At 38.0% G+C, this 19,333-nt stretch overlaps 1 protein-coding gene and 1 long non-coding RNA gene across 2 annotated transcripts; one reads left to right on the forward strand and one right to left on the reverse strand.

Moving 5' to 3' along the window:
• The first annotated feature begins 14,388 nt into the window (after window positions 1-14,388).
• Window positions 14,389-16,062, forward strand: LOC145819414 (uncharacterized). The gene is made up of 4 exons (XM_082913408.1): window positions 14,389-14,926; window positions 15,013-15,409; window positions 15,548-15,845; window positions 15,961-16,062. The coding sequence occupies exons 1-4, from the start codon at window positions 14,389-14,391 to the stop codon at window positions 16,060-16,062; spliced, it is 1,335 nt and encodes a 444-aa protein (XP_082769534.1).
• Window positions 16,063-17,606: 1,544 nt separating this feature from the next.
• On the reverse strand, window positions 17,607-18,436 carry LOC145819804 (uncharacterized). The gene is made up of 3 exons (XR_014360580.1): window positions 18,344-18,436; window positions 18,159-18,260; window positions 17,607-18,058 (listed from the first exon to the last, which is right to left on the reverse strand). It is a non-coding gene; the product is annotated as an uncharacterized LOC145819804 (long non-coding RNA).
• Window positions 18,437-19,333: the final 897 nt, after the last annotated feature.

Raw genomic sequence — 19,333 nt, forward strand, 5'->3', positions numbered from 1 at the left:
TCTGTGACTGAGAAGAGTCTGGACTAGACCCTTCTTGAAATTGATACTGAGATAGTGGCCGAGAAGGAGGGAGCTTCGCCAACCGAGGCCGACACAACACCAATAGCCGAGGTTGAGAAATCCAAAGTTAACACCAAAGCTACCAGTACTTAGGATTTTTTCTTTGCTTGTACTTCTTTCTTGAACGGTTGTAACTTTTTCTATTTGAACAATATTTCGTTTCAATTTGGCCGATGTACCTTCTTCAGTATCCGAACAAGTTGTCTTCTTTGAACAAGTTTTCTTTGAATGTATGCCTTCTTTTCTTCTAAGTGCTGAATGTTTGTCTTTGTTGCTTTTGTATCTGGTATGTTTCCATACTTATAATATTTTTGTAATTTTTCAAAGTACACCTTAACTGTGTAATGACTTCGGGTAAGAACACATCTAATCATATATAACCTTGGATACACTTCATCTCGGGTATACCCTTAGTTGGTCACCTCGAACCAACTTACCTCGGGGTCCACTGTTGGCAAATTGGCATTTCATAAATTTTTTTTAAGTACCTTGCAACAAGTGTTACCTCTTTTACTTGTGCTTGCTGTCTTCAATCAACACTTCATTATTTTATTTGACAAACTGTTTGGTTATCTCGGGTAACAAATACCTCGGGTATTCCCTGATCTGGTTAACTCGGCTGACTCTAACTCATAAATTGTTGTAAAAAATTTCAACAAGTGTCAAGCCTATTCCTCATTCCTATTTCCTGCCCCCTAATGTGAACCTAAGTATCATTATGTTCTCATTAAGCATGTATCTCAAATTTTTTGCTGAAGTCTGATTCAAACAAAGATTAGCCGAGGTTTTCTTCTTCGGTTCTCAATTAATCTGACTAGATCAAACTTAGTTCAACTCTGCCGTAGTGGCAAATCTAAGTTACCCGTCATGTTTCAACCGGAAATATCACAAACTTAGTTCAACTCTATTATATGGCAAGTATAATTCAAGTCTACCATATGATAAGTCTAAGTTATCCGTCATGTTTCAATCGAAAACATCGTAAACTTAGTTCAACTCTATCATATGACAAGTATAATTCAACTCTACTATATGATAAGTCTAAGTTATTTGTCATCTTTCAATAGAAAACATCGCAAACTTAGTTCAACTCTATTATATAGCAAGTATAATTGAACTCTGTTATATGATAAGTCTAAGTTATTCATCATGTTTTAATCGGAAACATCGTAAACTTAGTTCAACTCTATTGTATGACAATTATAATGCAACTTTACCATATGATAAGTCTAAGTTATTCATCATGTTTCAATCGGAAACATCGCAAACTTAGTTTAACTCTATCATTCTTAGTTCAACTCTATCATCTGGAAAGTATAATTCAATTCTACCATATGATAAGTTTAAGTTATTTGTCATGTTTCAATCAGAAATATCGCCATAAGACTACTTCAGTCCTATCGCACAAATATCACCAGTAATAAAAACAAAATCAAGCTAGTGTTTTATTAAAACTTCGGCTAATAAAATCAGTACATAAAACTAATGGTAGAAAAACTTTAGATTGCAAGTGTTCTAGGGTCGTGGCAACTCCTTGCCATCACTGTCTGTTAGCCAATATGCTTCGTAGCTGGCAACCAAGATAATTTTGTATGGCCCTTCCCAGTTTGGGCCAAGCTTTCCATTCTTAGGATCCTTCTTGTTGCCGACAACTTTCCTCAGGACGAGGTCCCCAACCTTGAACTCTCTTGGGTTGACCTTCTTGTTGTAAGCCCTAGCTAGCTGCTGTTGGTATGCCCTCAGTCGAATTGCTGCTCTTCCATTTTTTTTGTCCAAAAGATTTAGATCTCGGACCAGGAATGCCTCGTTGGTCCTATCTTCCACTCTTTGAGTTCTAATTCCAGGGATGTCGACCTCTAACGGGATAACTGCTTCAGTGCCATAGGCCATGGCAAAAAGAGACTCCCTAGTTGATCTCTTTGGCGTAGTCCGATATGCCCAGAGTACATTGGGCAACTTTTCCACCTATTCTCCCTTTGCTACTTCTAGCCTCTTCTTGATCCCATCCAAGATGATCTTGTTGGATTCTTCTGCCTGACCATTATTCTAGGGGAAACTTGGAGTAGAGTAATAGTTCTTAATTTTGTACTTGGCACAAAAGCTCTTGATCAATTTACTATAAAATTGAGTGTCATTGTTTGCCACAATGGCTCTCGAAATCCCAAACCTGGTGATTATGTTATTCCAGATGAAATTCTTCACATCAATATCTCGAATTTTTGCTGTCTCTACACACTTCATAATAGTCAGTTGCCACCAGCATGAACTTTCTCTGTCCAGTTGCTTGGGGCAGTTGCCCTACTAGGTCCATGCCCTACTAAGCAAACGACCAATGACTGGACACTGGGTTCAGATCTGCTGCTGGCTGATACATCAAAGGTGCAAACCTTTGACATTTCTCACATTTCCTGACTTAGGCTTCAGCGTCCTTCTGCATGTAGGGCCACCAGTACCCCTGGGATATGGCTCTATGGGCAAGTGATCTGCCTCCAGCATGGCTTCCACATACACCTTCATGTATTTCATACAAGAAATCCTCAACCTGAGATGGATACACACATCTTAGAAGGGGCCCAGTAAAGGATCTTTTGTAAAGATGTCCTTTTGCTGACATACAGAACCTAGCCGACTTCAATCTGGTCTTATGCGCCTCTTTTAGGTCATCTGGCAGCTTGCTATCCCTCAGGAACATTACTATTACATCTATCCAGCTTGGACCCATCTCTACACACATTGCTTCGTACTCTGTGATCAGTGGTTCTACACTTGGGCCTGACAAATAATCAGCCATTATTGTCCTTGCCTTCCCTAATTTCATTGCACTTGCCAGGTTAGCCAAGGCATCGACATGACTATTATGATCTCAGCTAACTTGCTGTAGCCGGCAATCCTGGAACAATGTTAGTAGTCTGACAACCTCTTTGACATAGGCTATCATTCGTTCATCTCAGGTTGCATACTCGCTCGTTGCCTGATTCACAATAAGTTAGGAGTCGCAGAAGATTACCACCTTATCGGCTTCCATTGCTGCTGCTAACTTCAACCTAGCAATCAGTGCCTCATATTCTACTTTATTGTTTGAGGCCTTGAACCCCAACGGATAGATTGTTCTAACATCCGCCCATCTAGTGATGCTAACACTACTCCTGCCCCTGTTCATTGACGGTTTGAACTTCCATCAATAAACAGGCGGAAAGAGTAACCGATGTAGATGTCGTAGGGCTTTGGTTTCTTTACTTTCTTCTATTTTGCTGGAGTGGGGTTCTTGGGCCCCAGTTGGGTTTCTTCATACTCCCCTAGGCATCCCAAACTGCAGCTCACCGAAGTTCGACGCGGGATGGCACTAAGGGTGAACTCGGCCACAAAGTCGGCTAGAACTTGGCCCTTAATTGTTGTTCTGGGACTAAACTCCAAGTCATATTGGCCCAGCACTACTGCCCATCTGGCTACCCTGCCTGTCAAATCTCCTTGTTGCAACAGGGATTTCAAGGGATGCTCAGTCAGCACCACAATCTTGTGAGCTTGGAAGTAGTGACTCAGTTTTTTTGAATCCATCACTAGGGCTAGTGTCAATTTCTCCAAAGGGGTACCTAGTTTCTACATCTGCTAGGTTCTTACTTACGTAGTATACTACCTTTTGTTCTCCCTCCTCTTCTCGGATTACTACCGCACTTACTGCGTGTTCTGAAACTACCAAGTATAGGAACAATTCTCCTCTAGGTACTGGATTTGACAGAACTGGAGCTATTATTAGGTACTTTTTCAACTCGGCCAAGGCGACTTTGCACTCTTCTGTCCACAAAAAATCTGTGGCCTTCTTTAACAAACTAAAAAAATGGTTTACATTTATCTGAACGTTGGCTAATGAACCTGTTCAGGGCTGTTGCCTTGTCGGTCAAAATTTGGACCTACTTGGCTGACGTCGGGCTCTTTAAGTCAAGAATGGCCTCGATTTGATCTGGGCTTGCCTCAATACCCCTTCTGGTAACCGAGTATCCCAAGAACTTACCAGACTCGACTCCAAATGCACATTTCAAAGCATTGAGTCGGAGCCGATATGTTCTCAAGATATCAAAAATTGCTTTCAAGTCGGCCAGATGATTCCCAGGTTCTTTGGTCTTCACGACTATGTCATCAATGTACACTTCTACTGTCTTACCAATCAGATGTTTGAACATCTTGGTCACTAACCTCTGGTAGGTTGCTCCTATATTTTTTAACCCGAAAGGCATCACTCTGTAGCAGTACAACCCTTTTGGGGTGATGAATGAAGTATTCTCCTTGTCAGGGGGATACATTGCTATTTGGTGGTATCCTTTATAAGCATCCAGGAAGCTTATCCTCCCATGCCCTGAAGTGGCATCCACCAACTGATCAATTTTGGGTAGAGGGAAGCTGTCTTTAGGACAAGCCTTATTCAGGCTGGTGAAGTCCACGCAGACCCTCCACTTTCCATTCTTATTTTTCACAACTATTGTTTTGGACAGCCAGGTTGGGTAGTTCACCTCCCGAATAGCCTTGGCTTCCAACAGCTTGTCCACTTCCTCCTCTACTGCCTCCACATGAATCAACGTCGGCCTCCTTGCCCACTGAATGACAGGTTTAGCTGATCTGTTTACATTGAGCCTATGGAAAGTGACCTCGGGGTCAATGCCAGGCATCTCATATGGCGCCTAGGCAAACACTTCTATGTTTGCTCGCAAGAAAGCTTCGAACTCCTTTTCTTCCTCGTCGGCTAAACTTGAGCCGAGAAGAAAGAAGAGTTCCTCATCACTTTCTTGAACCAGAATTTTCTTCAAAGTCCCCTTACTCTTGTCGGCTGGTTCCTTATCGACATCATTTAGGACTTCCATACCCTCGTCTTCAATTTCCACTGTCTCTGTTTCTCGCACATTACAGGTCGACTTCATTGCTGCCATGGAGCAGTTTTTTTCCTGCACCTGATCCCTTTTGACCTCCTCAATCCCATGTTTAGTTGGGAATTGCAACAGCTGGTGCAATGTTGAGGGAACAACCCTCATTGCATGCAACTACGGTCGCCCAAGATAACAATGTAAGGGGAGGGCGTGTCAATTATCATGAACTTCGTGCTTACCTTATTCGTGCCTGCCTGCACCTCCAAATTTATGGCTCCTAGTGGCCACGTTGGCATTCCATTGAACCCAACCATTGGGCTATTGGACTGTTCTAGATCATCTGGGTGAAGGCCAAGTTCCTTATAACATCTAATATACATGATGTCACAAGAACTGCCTTAATCAACCAGTCTACGCCTTACCTGGCACTCCCCAATCTTCAGCGTTATCACCAAGGCATCATTGTGTGGATGCAACACCATATCCAGGTCTGCCTCGATAAAAGAGACCATTGGTCCCTGGTACTCATTGGTCTTAGGTTTCTTTTGCTGGACCTAATACACATGTTGTAGGTGTCTCAGTCTTTGAGTCTCCCCATGCACCTCATTCTCATCGACCTTCGAGTGAATCACATTGATCACCCGAGGTCCATCTGCTTGTTGTGGTCCCGGTGGTGGAGGTGGTGCTGCCGGTTCTTGGGGCAGCCTTGCCTGCTCTTCTCTTGTTCTGACCTCATTTACTAAGTCTCTCAGATAACCTGCCTGACCAGATCCTCCAAGTGCATTTCCAGAGCCTTGCACCCTGAGTCAAGTACCCATCCTCATTATGATAGGCACAGTGCCTCCCAAGGCTCTTTCTCATAAACTCGCCAGGGATCTTCTTTGGCATTTTGTAATACGGCTAGTTCCTGATTCTTTCTAGAACTTTGTAAACCGGGATCCAGAACATAGTGGTGACTGCCTATGCAGCCCTTAAGCCTGTCTCCTACCTATTAAAATTATTATTACCTCGGCCTCGTTTCGACGAGACGTTTCTCTTCTCTTGCTTCGGTGTCTTTGTTCTCGGCGTATCTTCTTCTGCTCTGGTGTGTTTTTCAATCCGCGCCATAAGCTCCTCCATACTTTTTCGTAGAGTTGTCGCTAGCAATTTTTGAAGCGGGCATTCATCCTCTAGGTCGTTCTTAAAAGATATGACCGCTGCCTCCTGGTTGCATCCCGGTATTCGGTTGAACACCTCATAATACCTTTTGGCATAAGCCCTAAGGCTTTCACCCTTGCTAATGTTCAGAGCCATCAGGGAGTTTACCTTTAGTGGCTGCAACTTGTTTGTAACAAACCTAGCCATAAACATCTCAGCCAAGCCTTCTCAACTCTTCACAGTTCCTTTCGACAACTTGTGGAACCAATCTGATGTGATTTTCCCAAAGAATGAGGGGAACACCTTGCACAACAACTGCTCATTGCTGGTTCACAAAGCCATTGAATTCAGATATAAGCCGACATGAAAGTTTGAATCGAACTTACCGTCATAAATCTGGAATCAAGGCATATGGAACCTCTTTGGTGCCTCAAACCTATCCAACTCCACTGAGAACAGCGTTCTTGGCTTAACGAAAGATATGACCTCGGCATTATGTCGCTTCCTCTGGAGGTAGTCTCTCAAATCCTTCTTCGTCCGACTAGGAGCTTGGCTGTCAACAAATTTCAGCCTTTTTGGTGCACTGCTCTTGGTGTCATTATGTGTCCTCTTGGATTTCTCCTTATTCACCGTTTCAAAACACAGGCCTTTCCCTTGGATAGGCTGAGGTTCTTTGAAGTTCCCCTAGTACGAAGCGTCCTTTACGAATAACCTCTGACCGACTTTGCTTGCCCGACATCCCGTGAAGGCCGATGTGAGCTCTCCTTTTCCTTACTATGCTGCGGGACTGCTAGGATTATTTTCTGCCCTCCTTTCTGGGCATCAGTTTTGGTCGCTGGCATCAGCGTGTCGTGCAATGGAAACAGTGGTTGCATGACGTTGTTCTACATCATGAAGTTGACAACTGATTGTAGATCTGCCGACTTGTTTGCTATTCCTTTCATCTCACCGTCCCTCCTTAGGCATCTATCCTTCTACACCTGGAGGTTGCCTTCGTTGTAATACTCATCTTGGCCTGCTTTCTTTGAGGCACTACCCTCATTGCCGACGTCCTTTTGCACAGGATTCGGGTCCTGTGCTCCTTCATTACGATTTTCCACCCCTGCGTTAGGATTTGTATGTTCACTACTTTCACCGTGAACATCGTCCCCAATCTTTTCTGCCTGTCTGTCATTGGGCATCTATTCTCCTTGAGTTTCCACAGACGACGCCAAATTGTGGGTGTTGATTTCTGACCACATAACCAAAAGGGGAACTCAACTGGAGAGCACTGGTAGAATAGATTAAGCCCAACAACCTGCACAAGAGGATGGGAATTCAGCGATGGTTCATTCACTCGGGGGCACTCCGACAATTAAGTCAGTAATCAATATCTCTCAAAGATAGCAAATTATGTTTAAACTCACAAGAAAGGACTTACCTTAGACCTATGCCTTGCTTTTATAACTAGCAGTGTCATGACCCGAACCCGCCCCTATGGGTTAAGGACATAACCAGTCAGAAATCAAGGGATTACCTACGGTCTCAAACCAAACAAGACATATCTTATCAGAGTAAAGGGGCCAAACAGAAGCAAATTTAAATTTTTGTCTATAGAGCTGTGCTTATATGCACATCATAACATTTCACATAAGTATTCGTTAATAACTCACATCAAAAGGGAAGTTAACATATAAACTTTACATAACAGGATCATTCAAGTCTTAGTTAGCCTAGCCAAAACTTATATACAAAAGTAGTCTAGCATTTTCGCCTACATAACAAGATTATAACAAAAGATCAAAAGAGGCGAGAGTGAGTCTCATGTGTGAGACGTTTGGGCTGACTCTCCAAAACTGGACCTTTCTCACAGACTTCACCGGGGCTGGGTTTGGACATCTCTTTGCTCACCTACATACACATGAATGAGTGTGAGCGAAAGCCCAGTGCATAATATCAAATAAAGAAGGTACGCAATTGAGATTCACATATATCAAACGGCCTTGGGCCCATGTAGAATTCTATTTAGTGCATCATTTTGGTACATTAGGCGATTCAATCCCGAACATATCAAACGGCCTTTGGCCCACTTCGTTCTTTGACAAACGGCCTTGAGCCCAATTCATTCATGTATGTCAAACGGCCTTTGGCCCAATCGATTGTATCCAACGGCCTTTGGCCCAACCATTCGTATCTAACGGGCTTTGGCCCAATCATTCATGTATGTCAAACGAGCTTTGGCCCAATCAATTATATCCAATGGCCTTTGGCCCATTCATTCATTCATTCATGTCAAACGGCCTTCGGCCCATTTGTTCATTCATGTCAAACGGCCTTCGGTCCAATCATTTGTATCTAACGGCCTTTGGCCCAACCATATGGCATAACAAATATTTGCCCACAATTCAAATTAACAAGCTTATGAGACTTATAAGGAATAAGCAATAGGACAACTAGCATACTTCAAATCATCTTTACTAAGATATTACTCACAGTGTTCTGTCGGTGGATTTGCCCTGGAACTCGACCCTACACATTACATAACACATATGGGTCACAATCAATTCAATCCATTCTTAATTCATACATCCCTCTTAGGCTTATTTCTTATTCTTTTAATTCATTCATAATGCTTAATGCATGCCTAAGAGTACTTAGAAGCGAAAGAGAACGGAAAATAAAGCACATAACACCTTTACAAATTTTCTAAAATAGGGGTCCCCGCTCAAGCGTGGGTTTCGCCGCTCGAGCGGACCCTGATGGTCTACAAAAATATTGGTTACCTCATTTCTACGTTCGAGCATGAATTTGGACGCTCGAGCTGAATGTCACACTACATGGCTCCCTGCTCGAGTGTGAATACCCCCGCTTGAGCGGACACCAAAGTCTGCAAAAGTTCTGGGAACCAACATTTCACGCTCGAGCGGCGCTTTCCCCGCTCGAGCAGACATGCCGATTTCTGGAAATTCCAGCAAACTGCTTGAAGTTCAATCTTGCATTCAAACCCATGTATCTTGCATATTATGACTCAAACTTCACATACACATTTACTAATATGATACAACACCAAATTCATCACATTATGAAGCTCAAATCTCATGAATTAATTACATGCATGCCCCAAATTACACCAAACTCATTTCCAACATGACAAATTCATGTATTTAAAACTCATACTCTTATGAATTGTACATGCATGTGAGATATAGCTCCCATTCTCAATTTACATGATATAGAGATGACCAAAAGCATGAACTTCAATCAAAATTCAATATGGATCATGTATTTCAAGCTCAAACATACAAATTCATAGCAATTCTATGCATACATGTACATATAAGCTTTAAATCCTTCAATTTCATTTCAATTTATGGCCTTGATCACTATCAAACCTTGAATTCACAAAACTACAAACTTAAGCTCATAAATCTTTGCTTAATTACTCACCTAGGAGCTTCAATTCTCACAAATGGTAGTTAAACCTTGAGCCTAGCCTTCCAATTTCACAAACTTTGAGCCAAATACACAATTCTCCCTCTTCTCTCTGTAGAGCCGGCCTCTCCCTCTCTCTCTAGGGTGTGACTTCAATTTGAGTTCAACAAAAATGAGAAAGATGTGTGTATATTGGCCTATTTATAGGCTCTCTTAATCACATTTGATTATAGCTAATTAATAGCACTTAATCAATCGTTCTGAATCTAATTATTTTGATCCGAATAAATTTGCAATTAAATTTCACCGTAGGCTCTAAAAATTATGCCAATCACAATGGCGTAGTCAATTTTGGCTTCTGTGGCCGATAAGGCCTTTAATTTAAATTCTAGAGCAGCTAAATCAAACAGATTTTCTTACGGTGAACAGATAGAAATTCAAAACCACATGTATTCATATAAATGGCACTCAAAATCATATCAAACACCTAATCACAATCATGATTAAGATTAATTAGCATAATACGGACCAGAGTTATCACAAGCAGTGACCTGATCTCATTAGAAGCCTCACTTCAATGGACTCAAGCTCAATGCTCATCTTGGATCTTCATCTAGATAGAGATAAACTCTCCTTGAGCCTTATCTTTATCCAGACTGAGATCCTCCTCTGTTCTAGAACTTTTGTCCCTTAACCGCTCATCTCAGATTCCGGTATCTCCGCAGATAACCTCGGCGCATAACCAAGCCACGTGGCACCTCAGCTGATACTTTGGCATCACCTTGGCCACGTGTTGTCATTCACAAAATACATTCCCACAATAAGTATTTTATAACTTATCAAATGCTCTATTTTTAAAATGCTATTTTCTGACTGATTGAATGATTGTCCTGTTTTATGAACTGTATTCGTGGCATCCTTAGCATCTGTTATTGCTACTGCTACAGTGATCTCTGTCAGTTCCAATTCTTGGAACTCCTATTTTCGGTATTGATGGCCATTATATATGACTATTTAGTCTTCATGACCGTCTGTTTTACTCTACTATTGGATTTACTACATATAACTACTATGCTTTCTGTATGAAATGCTAAGCATATACTTATGATTTTTCTGTTTATTACTAAAATGGATCGCTTTGGGTTACAGTAAGGACATCATTCATAAACCCTTTACTTTGTTGTTATTCACTAGGCTTTAGCTCATTACTTTGTATATGTATGTAGGTGATCAAGTGCAAGGGAGGACTTACTGGCATTGACCCAGCCTCCGTTTTGTCAAGCCAACTTTTGTGCCTCCTCGCGAGGTTCCTATTGGCCTTGTGTCAAGGCTTATGGGTGATTCAAGTTTCATCCCTTTTGTGACAAATCCTAGTGATATGAAAGTTTCTTAATTTTTGTGCATCTCTTGTCAATGGCTTGTAATGGACTTGTTGTGCGTTTGTATATATATATATAAGTTCATTTTGTTTCATTTAAGTCTTCACAGCTCGTTACACGGTTTATTTTCTTATTTATTGGCTTTTGCCAGCCCCCGTTACCGTATTATCGTTAAGTAGGCCTTTGGTAATCACGGATTACTGGCCGGTTACGACACTAAACTTATAGGGGCAGGTTTGGGTCGTGACAAGTATACTTTTTCCAAACGTAACAACGTAACACTCCCAAAAAAACTTCTTAGTATATTTTTCCAAACGTAACACTCCAATTAATGTAACACACTAAAAACTCCTTAGTGTACTTTTTTCAAATATAATACTACAACAAACAACAACAATTAAGGAGATTATAATGGCTAATGAGTCATTAGAGTATTATTATCAAATTCATTAGAGCCTTCCCTTGGCTATTTTATAGCACAAAATTGTAGAAATACACTCTATCAAACTCAATTATTGGCTAGCTAATTTAGATGAATATCAAACCACTAGTTGCATGTAATTAGGGAAAGATCGCTCAACAAATGAAAAGGTGGTTAGATAAAATATAAAAATAGACTTTTAGTTAAAATTTAACTAAAGATTTGACTATTTTGATGGATATGTTCTTACACATCCAAAAGGACTAAATGGAACATAAAAAAAGTATGAGACTAATTGGAACATAATTCCAACATATAGGATTTATTGGTAACGCTTCCTTAATTTTTTTAGTGATAAAAACACTTGTTAAAAAGTTACTGTAAAAATTGCCGACGTTAGAAAAGTCATTGTAAAAGCAACCAAAAAGTCATTGTAAAAGCAACCAAAAAGTCACTAGCGGCTAGCAATGGCCGACAGAGATGGACGACATTGACTGGTGGTGATGAGGTAGACAAATAGATAACATTAGACGGATAGGTGAATAGATAGGTAACACGTATACATATGTGACATTTGAACAAATAATTAACATATGTACAGATAGGTGACATTTAGACAAATATGTGAGATTTTTGACAAATAATGTACTTTTGGCCAAAAAAGATTTAAGCTTAAGCCAATTTTGAAACTATTGGGCCTAAAGGGCATTATCTGTCCAAAAGGAACACCTATTTGTTCAAAGCTTATATATATGTTTATTTGTTTAATTAAATGTCATCTATCCATAAACATTTTACATATCTGTCCAACTATCTATTCATATCTTATCTAGTACACGTATCACCTATCTATCTATCTATCTATCCATTTCATTGCCACTAACCAACACCGGTGACTTTTTTCGACGCTAACAACTTTTCAACGTGTGTCTTTGTCATAAAAAAAAGATTAAATCTTGAACCAAATAATAGATGGTTCCATAGTAATATACTTTTTACCAATTAATCCATTCTTTTATTAGTTAATCGGGTTGGGTAGCTTACACTATTGGTATAATTTTTTTTTTATTTTTTTTAAAGTTAAAAGTTAATAATAAAAGTCAAAAGCTAAAATGTAAAAATTTATCAAGTTAAAAAAATTATTGAAACTTAACTTGTTCAAACAAATCAATCTTAAATAAGTTAAAAATTGAGTCAAATACGAATCAAATTCCAGTAACTTGATTAAGAGTGTGTCCTCTATACGACACGGTTTCTAGCCACACGTTTAGACTTCTTAAAATACGGATCAATATCCTCTCTGGAGGTCTTCTCTATCCAGATCTTGTAGAGATATTAGGAGAGAGTGCCACCTCAGTAATGAGGTGATCTTACGGCTGAAATTAATCCACCTTGAAGAAAATTCAACGGCTTATATGTATTTTTTTTTAATTACTAAAATGAATTGCCTGTATACATACAAAATTGGAGAAATTTATAGTGGATAAAAAAATAACACAACGTAAAATAAATAATAATAAAAGGGAAAATTAGTCGTAGGTCTTATTTGAAATATGTGTACACTATTTAATCTAACAACTTTTTGAGTAGACCCAAAAGTCCTACACTTTTTTTCTCTCTCTCTGCTTTTTTTTGGGAAAATTACCAGAAAATCCTATTTTAGATTTTTTTATACCAATCAATCCATGTTTTTTATTTTTATTTTATTAAATCCTAAAGTTTATACTTTTAGACCCGGAGGTCCTATTTTCAGTTTTATTATATATTTTTTTGACCATTTTACCCTTATATATATAGGTGCTTGTTTGAATATGATTTTTGGAAAGTCAGCGATCTGCATTTGGATTCCGGATTCTTTGCAATTTCTGATTTCTCCTTGCCATTTTCGATTTCGTAGTTTCTGAAGCTATAGATTGGGTGCGATTTTGGGATTATTGAAGCTCTAGGTTTTGCGCGATTCGCAATTTTTGGTTTGTCTTTGCGATTTTCGATTTGCGATTTTGTCCGATATTCTGGAGAAGGTTAGTTTTTGTTTGAGATTGGTGTTTTGATTTGTTCAGTTCTTCATTGTTGTTCGTCATCAATTTTGTTCTTCATTGTTCTGTTCTGTCATTCTTCTTCGTTTATCATCAATTTTGTTCTTCGTTGTTCTTCATCGTTTATCATCAATTGATTACGGTGATGTTTATGTCATGCGATTAGTGATTGATTCGTTGTTATGATGAAATCATTGTGTTCATGTGAAATTTTGAATGATGAAGTTTTGTTGCATCAGTATTTGAATAAACTGTTGTTAAGCATTTAGTGAACTGGAAGTTCACGCTATCAGTATATGAATTTTATAATTAAAATTGTATGTATGTGTGTATACTGTGAGCTGAAAATTTGTTGTATGTGGTGTGTATGATGATAAATGTAGGGCTTATGATTGTTTGTTGAGGAGGTAGATTTTTTTTTTTATGATGTAAATATTTAAACTATTTAAAAATCATGATACATTTCATTGTGTTAGCAAATCTTCACACATATGAATGTGATTGAATATTCAAATTATTTTATGTAATATTGATGATTTTGCAGTGTGATACGAGAAAAATGGATTTTTTGATGTTGTTGTTGTGCTGCTATGGGTCAAACATGTTTGTGATACATGTGGTACAATCATTTTCCTTTGACGAGTTAGTGAAATGTGTGTGCAACAAATGGTGTGATTTGTCTGCTGATTCAATCACTATGTTTTACCGACTGTTGGGGTATACAAATTGTCATTTGGATAACAATGAGGAATTGCAAAACATGTTATTGCTTGGTAAATCAATTGGAGTTGAACGAATTGATGTTGTTGTTGAGCAAAAATTAGGCACTGATAGACATAGTAGTTTAGTAAATCCATGCATTGAAGATGAGGATCAAACAAATTTGCTTCGTAGATATTGTGCACACAGTGAGAAGGTTTTGTTGTTTTCAGTTTGGGCAAATGGTATTACACATGTTGGTCAATGTTTCACAGGAGGAGCATTTGAGTTTTGTACTATTTTATGCAAATATGCAGTGCAATGTAGGTTTAAATTCAAATATTTGAAGAATGATTCACAACGAATTACTGCTGTATGCTCACATAGAGATGATATGGGATGTTTGTGGTCTGTGCATGGTAGAGTCCAAAAGAGCAAACCAATTTTTCTACCTTAAGAGATGGACTAAGATACATAATTGTGGTGCTGATGTTCGTACTTCAAAAAATCCAAGGCTCAGCTCTGATTTGGTGTCAAATGTTGTATCTGAGCGTGTTAGGGATAGACCACTAACGCGTCCCACTGATGTGGCATATAATTTCAAGGCAGACTATGGACTTGATATCAGCTACCATGTAGCATGGTTAGGTGTTGAGAAAGCGAGAGAGGCTATGCATGGTGATTACTTAACATCGTTTGACCAACTGAGATGGTATGGTGATGCTGTTCAGCATTATAATCTTGGAAGTCATATCAATATTGACTATGATTTGAAGACTAGTCAGTTTAAAAGATTTTTTGTAGCATTTGCTGCGTGCATAAATGGCTTCAAATATTGTCGCCCTTTGCTTTTTCTTGATGGAACATTTCTAAAAGGGAGATACAAAGGGCAGTTGCTTGTAGTGACAGCTAAAGACGGTAACCAAGGTTTGTTTAGTTTTTTGATGTGAATTTTTGCATTTATTTACTTTTTGTGTGTGTGTTGTGACTGTTAATATTGGTTTTGTTTTTAGGATTGTTTCCAGTAGCCTTTGCAATTGTTGATTCGGAGAGTGAATCGAATTGGTCATGGTTTCTATATGAACTGTCAAAAGTAATTGCTGATGATAGACGCATGACATTTGTATTCGATCGTAATCTAGGGCTTTTGGAAGCAACGCCAAAGGCATTCCCATCAGCATATCATGGATGGTGTTTACAACACCTAAAGAATAATTTTAGGGACAAGTTGAAGGGTATGGAGAATGGTTTCAAGGAACACTTAATACGGAAGTTGGGTGATTGTGCATATGAACCTACTGTGACAGGTTTTCATGCATTACTAGAAGAGTTGAAGAGTGAGGGGAAGAAACGAGCATATAACTTCTTGTCAGGGCTAGAACCAGAACATTGGGCAAATGCTTACTTTAGGTAAAGTATGTACAATTATGTGTTTCATGGAATATAATGATGGTTATATGTACATTGTCTATATTTTTGTGTTGTTATAACAATGTGAAATGCCACATATGGTATTAAATTGTGACAATTTTTGCTGTTATGTGTTAGGGGACAACGATATGGCAAGATGACATCCAATGCTGCTGAATCATTCAACAATTGGATTAAAGAAGCACGGAATCTTCCAATAACAAAATTGGTTGATACTATCCAGAATCAAATAATGTGTCAAATGTCAGAGCGAAGGGATATTGCAAACAAGTGGAATGGAATTATTTGTCCTACCTTTGAGACTAACCTCCAAGATTCATTCAATTCTAGTAGGTCATGGAATGTGAGGAAAGATAATGATGATGTGTTTGAGGTGCATTCGTTTCCATCAGTTACGGTTGATGTTGGACGCTGTGTTTGTTCTTGCTACCAGTGACACGTAAATGGATTTCCTTGTGAACATGCTGTTGCGGCTATCCAAAGGAGTGCATATAATCTTAATGATTGTGTTGAAAAATATTTTAATGTAGAGAATTATAGGGAAGCATATGCAGCGGCTATTTTCCCAATACCATCTGTGGAGAAACCAGATTTTTGCTCTAGCGATTTTATCATATTACCTTCAATTGTAAAACGACCAGCTGGTAGGCCGAGAAAGAGTAGAATACCATCTCGAGGGGAAAAAGTAAGTCAAATCAGGTGTGGCAGATGTGGAAAGATGGGCAGGCACAATCGGAAGTCGTGTAAAGAACCAATACAGAGTTATATTGGTTGATGGGTTGGTGGACATTGTGAATTTCACATTCAGTTTTGAACATTTACAGTGTATTTTTTTTTTTTAGATAAATAAGATACCATTGTGAATGTTACATACATTTGCATTGGATACACATTTTATTAGTTGATACATTCGTGCACTTGTTTTGTATTTCGATACAATTTTTGAATAAGAAGAGATTCATTAATTCTATGCAATTTGTCATTTTGTAGTTTTTTTTTTTTTGAATGTTCACATTGTGAATGTTCACATTTTGTAGTTTTTTTTTTCATTTTGTATATTTATGAAATAGTTTGTTTATCAGTTTTATCAAAACAAAATATTATCTTGTTACATATATACACAATATGTGTTCATGGATGGAATATGATATATGTTTTTGAATAGATTTGAGGTGTGGTAGATGGAAAAAGATGGGCATCCACAATTAAAGGTGTTAAAGATCAAATAATAGAGTTCATGTGAATATTATGTTGAGTTGTGAGTATTTATAGTGCAGAATTTGTTTTAGATAAATAACATAGTGCTGTGAATGTTACATACATTTGCATTAGTAAACAATTTAGTAGTTCATGTATGAGTGTACTTGTTGGTGCAAGCTTCTTAATGTGAATTTTCATATTTTGATACAATGTGTCAATAGAAAGTTGATTTGTTCTACGAAATTTGTAATTTTGTAGTTTCTTTACATTTTTTTTTGAAATAGTTTGTTTTGATTTTTTGCAAAATAAAATGTAGAAAAGTTACATATATCCCCAATATGTGTTGACAGGGTGAGCATATGATATACATATGTAAACTTTCACATTGTGTTGTGCTTAACAAACACATATAATGACTAATAACACTCATACACCATGAATAAGACCAAGAAAGAACATTGATATTAAAAGTACATTTCTTGGTAGACAAAATGTATATAGCTATTCATATCAACATCTTTGTGGAATGATTGTTTACTAACTAACAATACCCAAGTTCACATGTTAGTGAGTGGTATATTATATACAAAACATATTGTACTTGGACAAAAGCTGATGTTAACATTGTTTCATCAATACATCAAAAGAAAATGGTAGGTTGTGAAAATATGAAGTCTAGTTCTGAGATGCATCCTCGTTGGTGTCAACAACAAAACTTGGATGATTTGTTCTTTCAGGATCATTCAGGAATGCTTCAACTAATAGAGCTCTCATAGCAAGCCAAGCTTCCTTGTCCAGCATAGGTTCAATTGGTTCATGAAGGGCATGTTGCCTCATTATGTAGCAAAGTGCAACTCCGCAATTAAGATTGTAGGAGAAAAAAAAAAGAAGAAGAAAGAATTAATATTTTGTTATATTCATATTGGATGTCGCTACTATGTCAATGAGAATATTAATTGTAAATACTCATGAATTTGGGTCTTGTTGAGGGCATGCATCAACTGATTGCAATGGCTTGACATAATCTGAGGGTGTTAATGTATCTGCCATATCCGATGTGGAGAGCAATTTCTGAATATGTGATTCGATATATGTTTTTTGCGATTGTGAATATGATTAGATGTGTAGAATAGATAATATTTTAACTACGTTGATATGTAACTCAAGATGTACATTTTTTCATATTATTGAATGAAATATTGAAATTACCACTATGTTTGCTTGAGCTAGGTGTATGTCTTCAAAACCATCTCTGGGCCTCATTGAATTGTAGTGCTTCCACACTCCATCATTCATGTCGCTCACTACTATGGTCCAATGATACTTAAAGTGGAGTGGAAAGTGCAGATATCGGTACTGATTTGCTTGCTTGATGTGAAGATCAATGAATTTGGTTTGGAGTTCTGCTTTTTCATCTTTAATCATGCTCTGTAAACATTGACAGCACTTTGTTAGTAATTAGTTTTATAAATAAGGGATCAAACTTGTTTTTAATTCAGGATAAAAAAAATAAAATAACAAATTATACCAAACACAAGCTGTTGAAAAAGAATGATTTGTCAAATTGTTGTGAATCTGTCATCATTGATTCCTGCTTTCTTCTTAAAATTTCTGCATATGCATCTGTGACCTGTATATATTCAATGTTAATGTGATTATGATGTGAATGTTAATATATATAACCTTTAATGGACAATGTACAAAGCACCATACATTGTTTGTTATGGACTTGTCTTGAATTATTGACTCAAGATCGTCATAGAAAACATAAGTCTTCTTGGTGGTTCCTCGCCAAACAGTTAACCTACATTTAGAGTTTAGATATAATAAGATAAGGATGGTATGTAAAGACATAGAAGTTGTTTAAAATATGCTTACCCGCAACCTCCATTTTTGTGCATATTCCTTATCTTTTGCTTGTCATGTTCAGATATGATCTTCCAAACCTCATATTTGTTGGACAGCCTAAGCTTATTATGTTTAGGACGCTTGAAGTCTCGAAGCTTGTGCAAATAGCCTTCAAAATCTGGATCTACAATTTCACGTTGCTTCTCAATGTCATTTTGTTCCAAATTTTCCAACTTCCTTTTTTGTTTGTCACCCTTTTTGTCTTGATATTCAAAATCAGGCAACTTCAATTCTTTCCTTTTTTTGATTTTGATGCGCTTCACCAAAGATGTAGGAGTTTTTTGTGTCTTCTTCTTCAAATTTTGCTTCAGTTCCACATCCAAAGTCTCCTGGTTTATTTGTTGTGTGACAGCATGTACTGCATTATCATCAATTTTATCTTCTAGCATAGTTTTCTCAAGTTGGAGTATAGTCTTCTCAATTTGGAGGTCAATTATGGAGTTGCATTGCCTTTCTATCTCTGCATCCTTATTATCGATTGTATGTTTGACAGTGGACAACTCATTCTGAACTGTTGGATTCTCCTTCTGGTTACATATTAATGTTTCCAGCTCCAAGATGATTTTGTCTTTCATGTCATTTGCTGCCTGTAGATTCCGGTTCTCAATTTGTAGTTTCTCGATGAGGTCTAATGCTTTTTGATGGTCAGCAACCATTTTTCCTATAATGTTGTCCTGAGCAACCTTTGACACAATGACTTGATGCACCCCATGTGCATGTAGATATGCAAGAGTCTCTGCACCTTCCTCAATATTGGCTTCATCATGTTCATTGCTCTGAAATTCTTCTTCATTG

The sequence above is a fragment of the Camellia sinensis genome, chromosome 2 (assembly GCF_055761805.1).
Source record: "Camellia sinensis isolate YWXY chromosome 2, ASM5576180v1, whole genome shotgun sequence".
Taxonomy (NCBI): domain Eukaryota; kingdom Viridiplantae; phylum Streptophyta; class Magnoliopsida; order Ericales; family Theaceae; genus Camellia; species Camellia sinensis.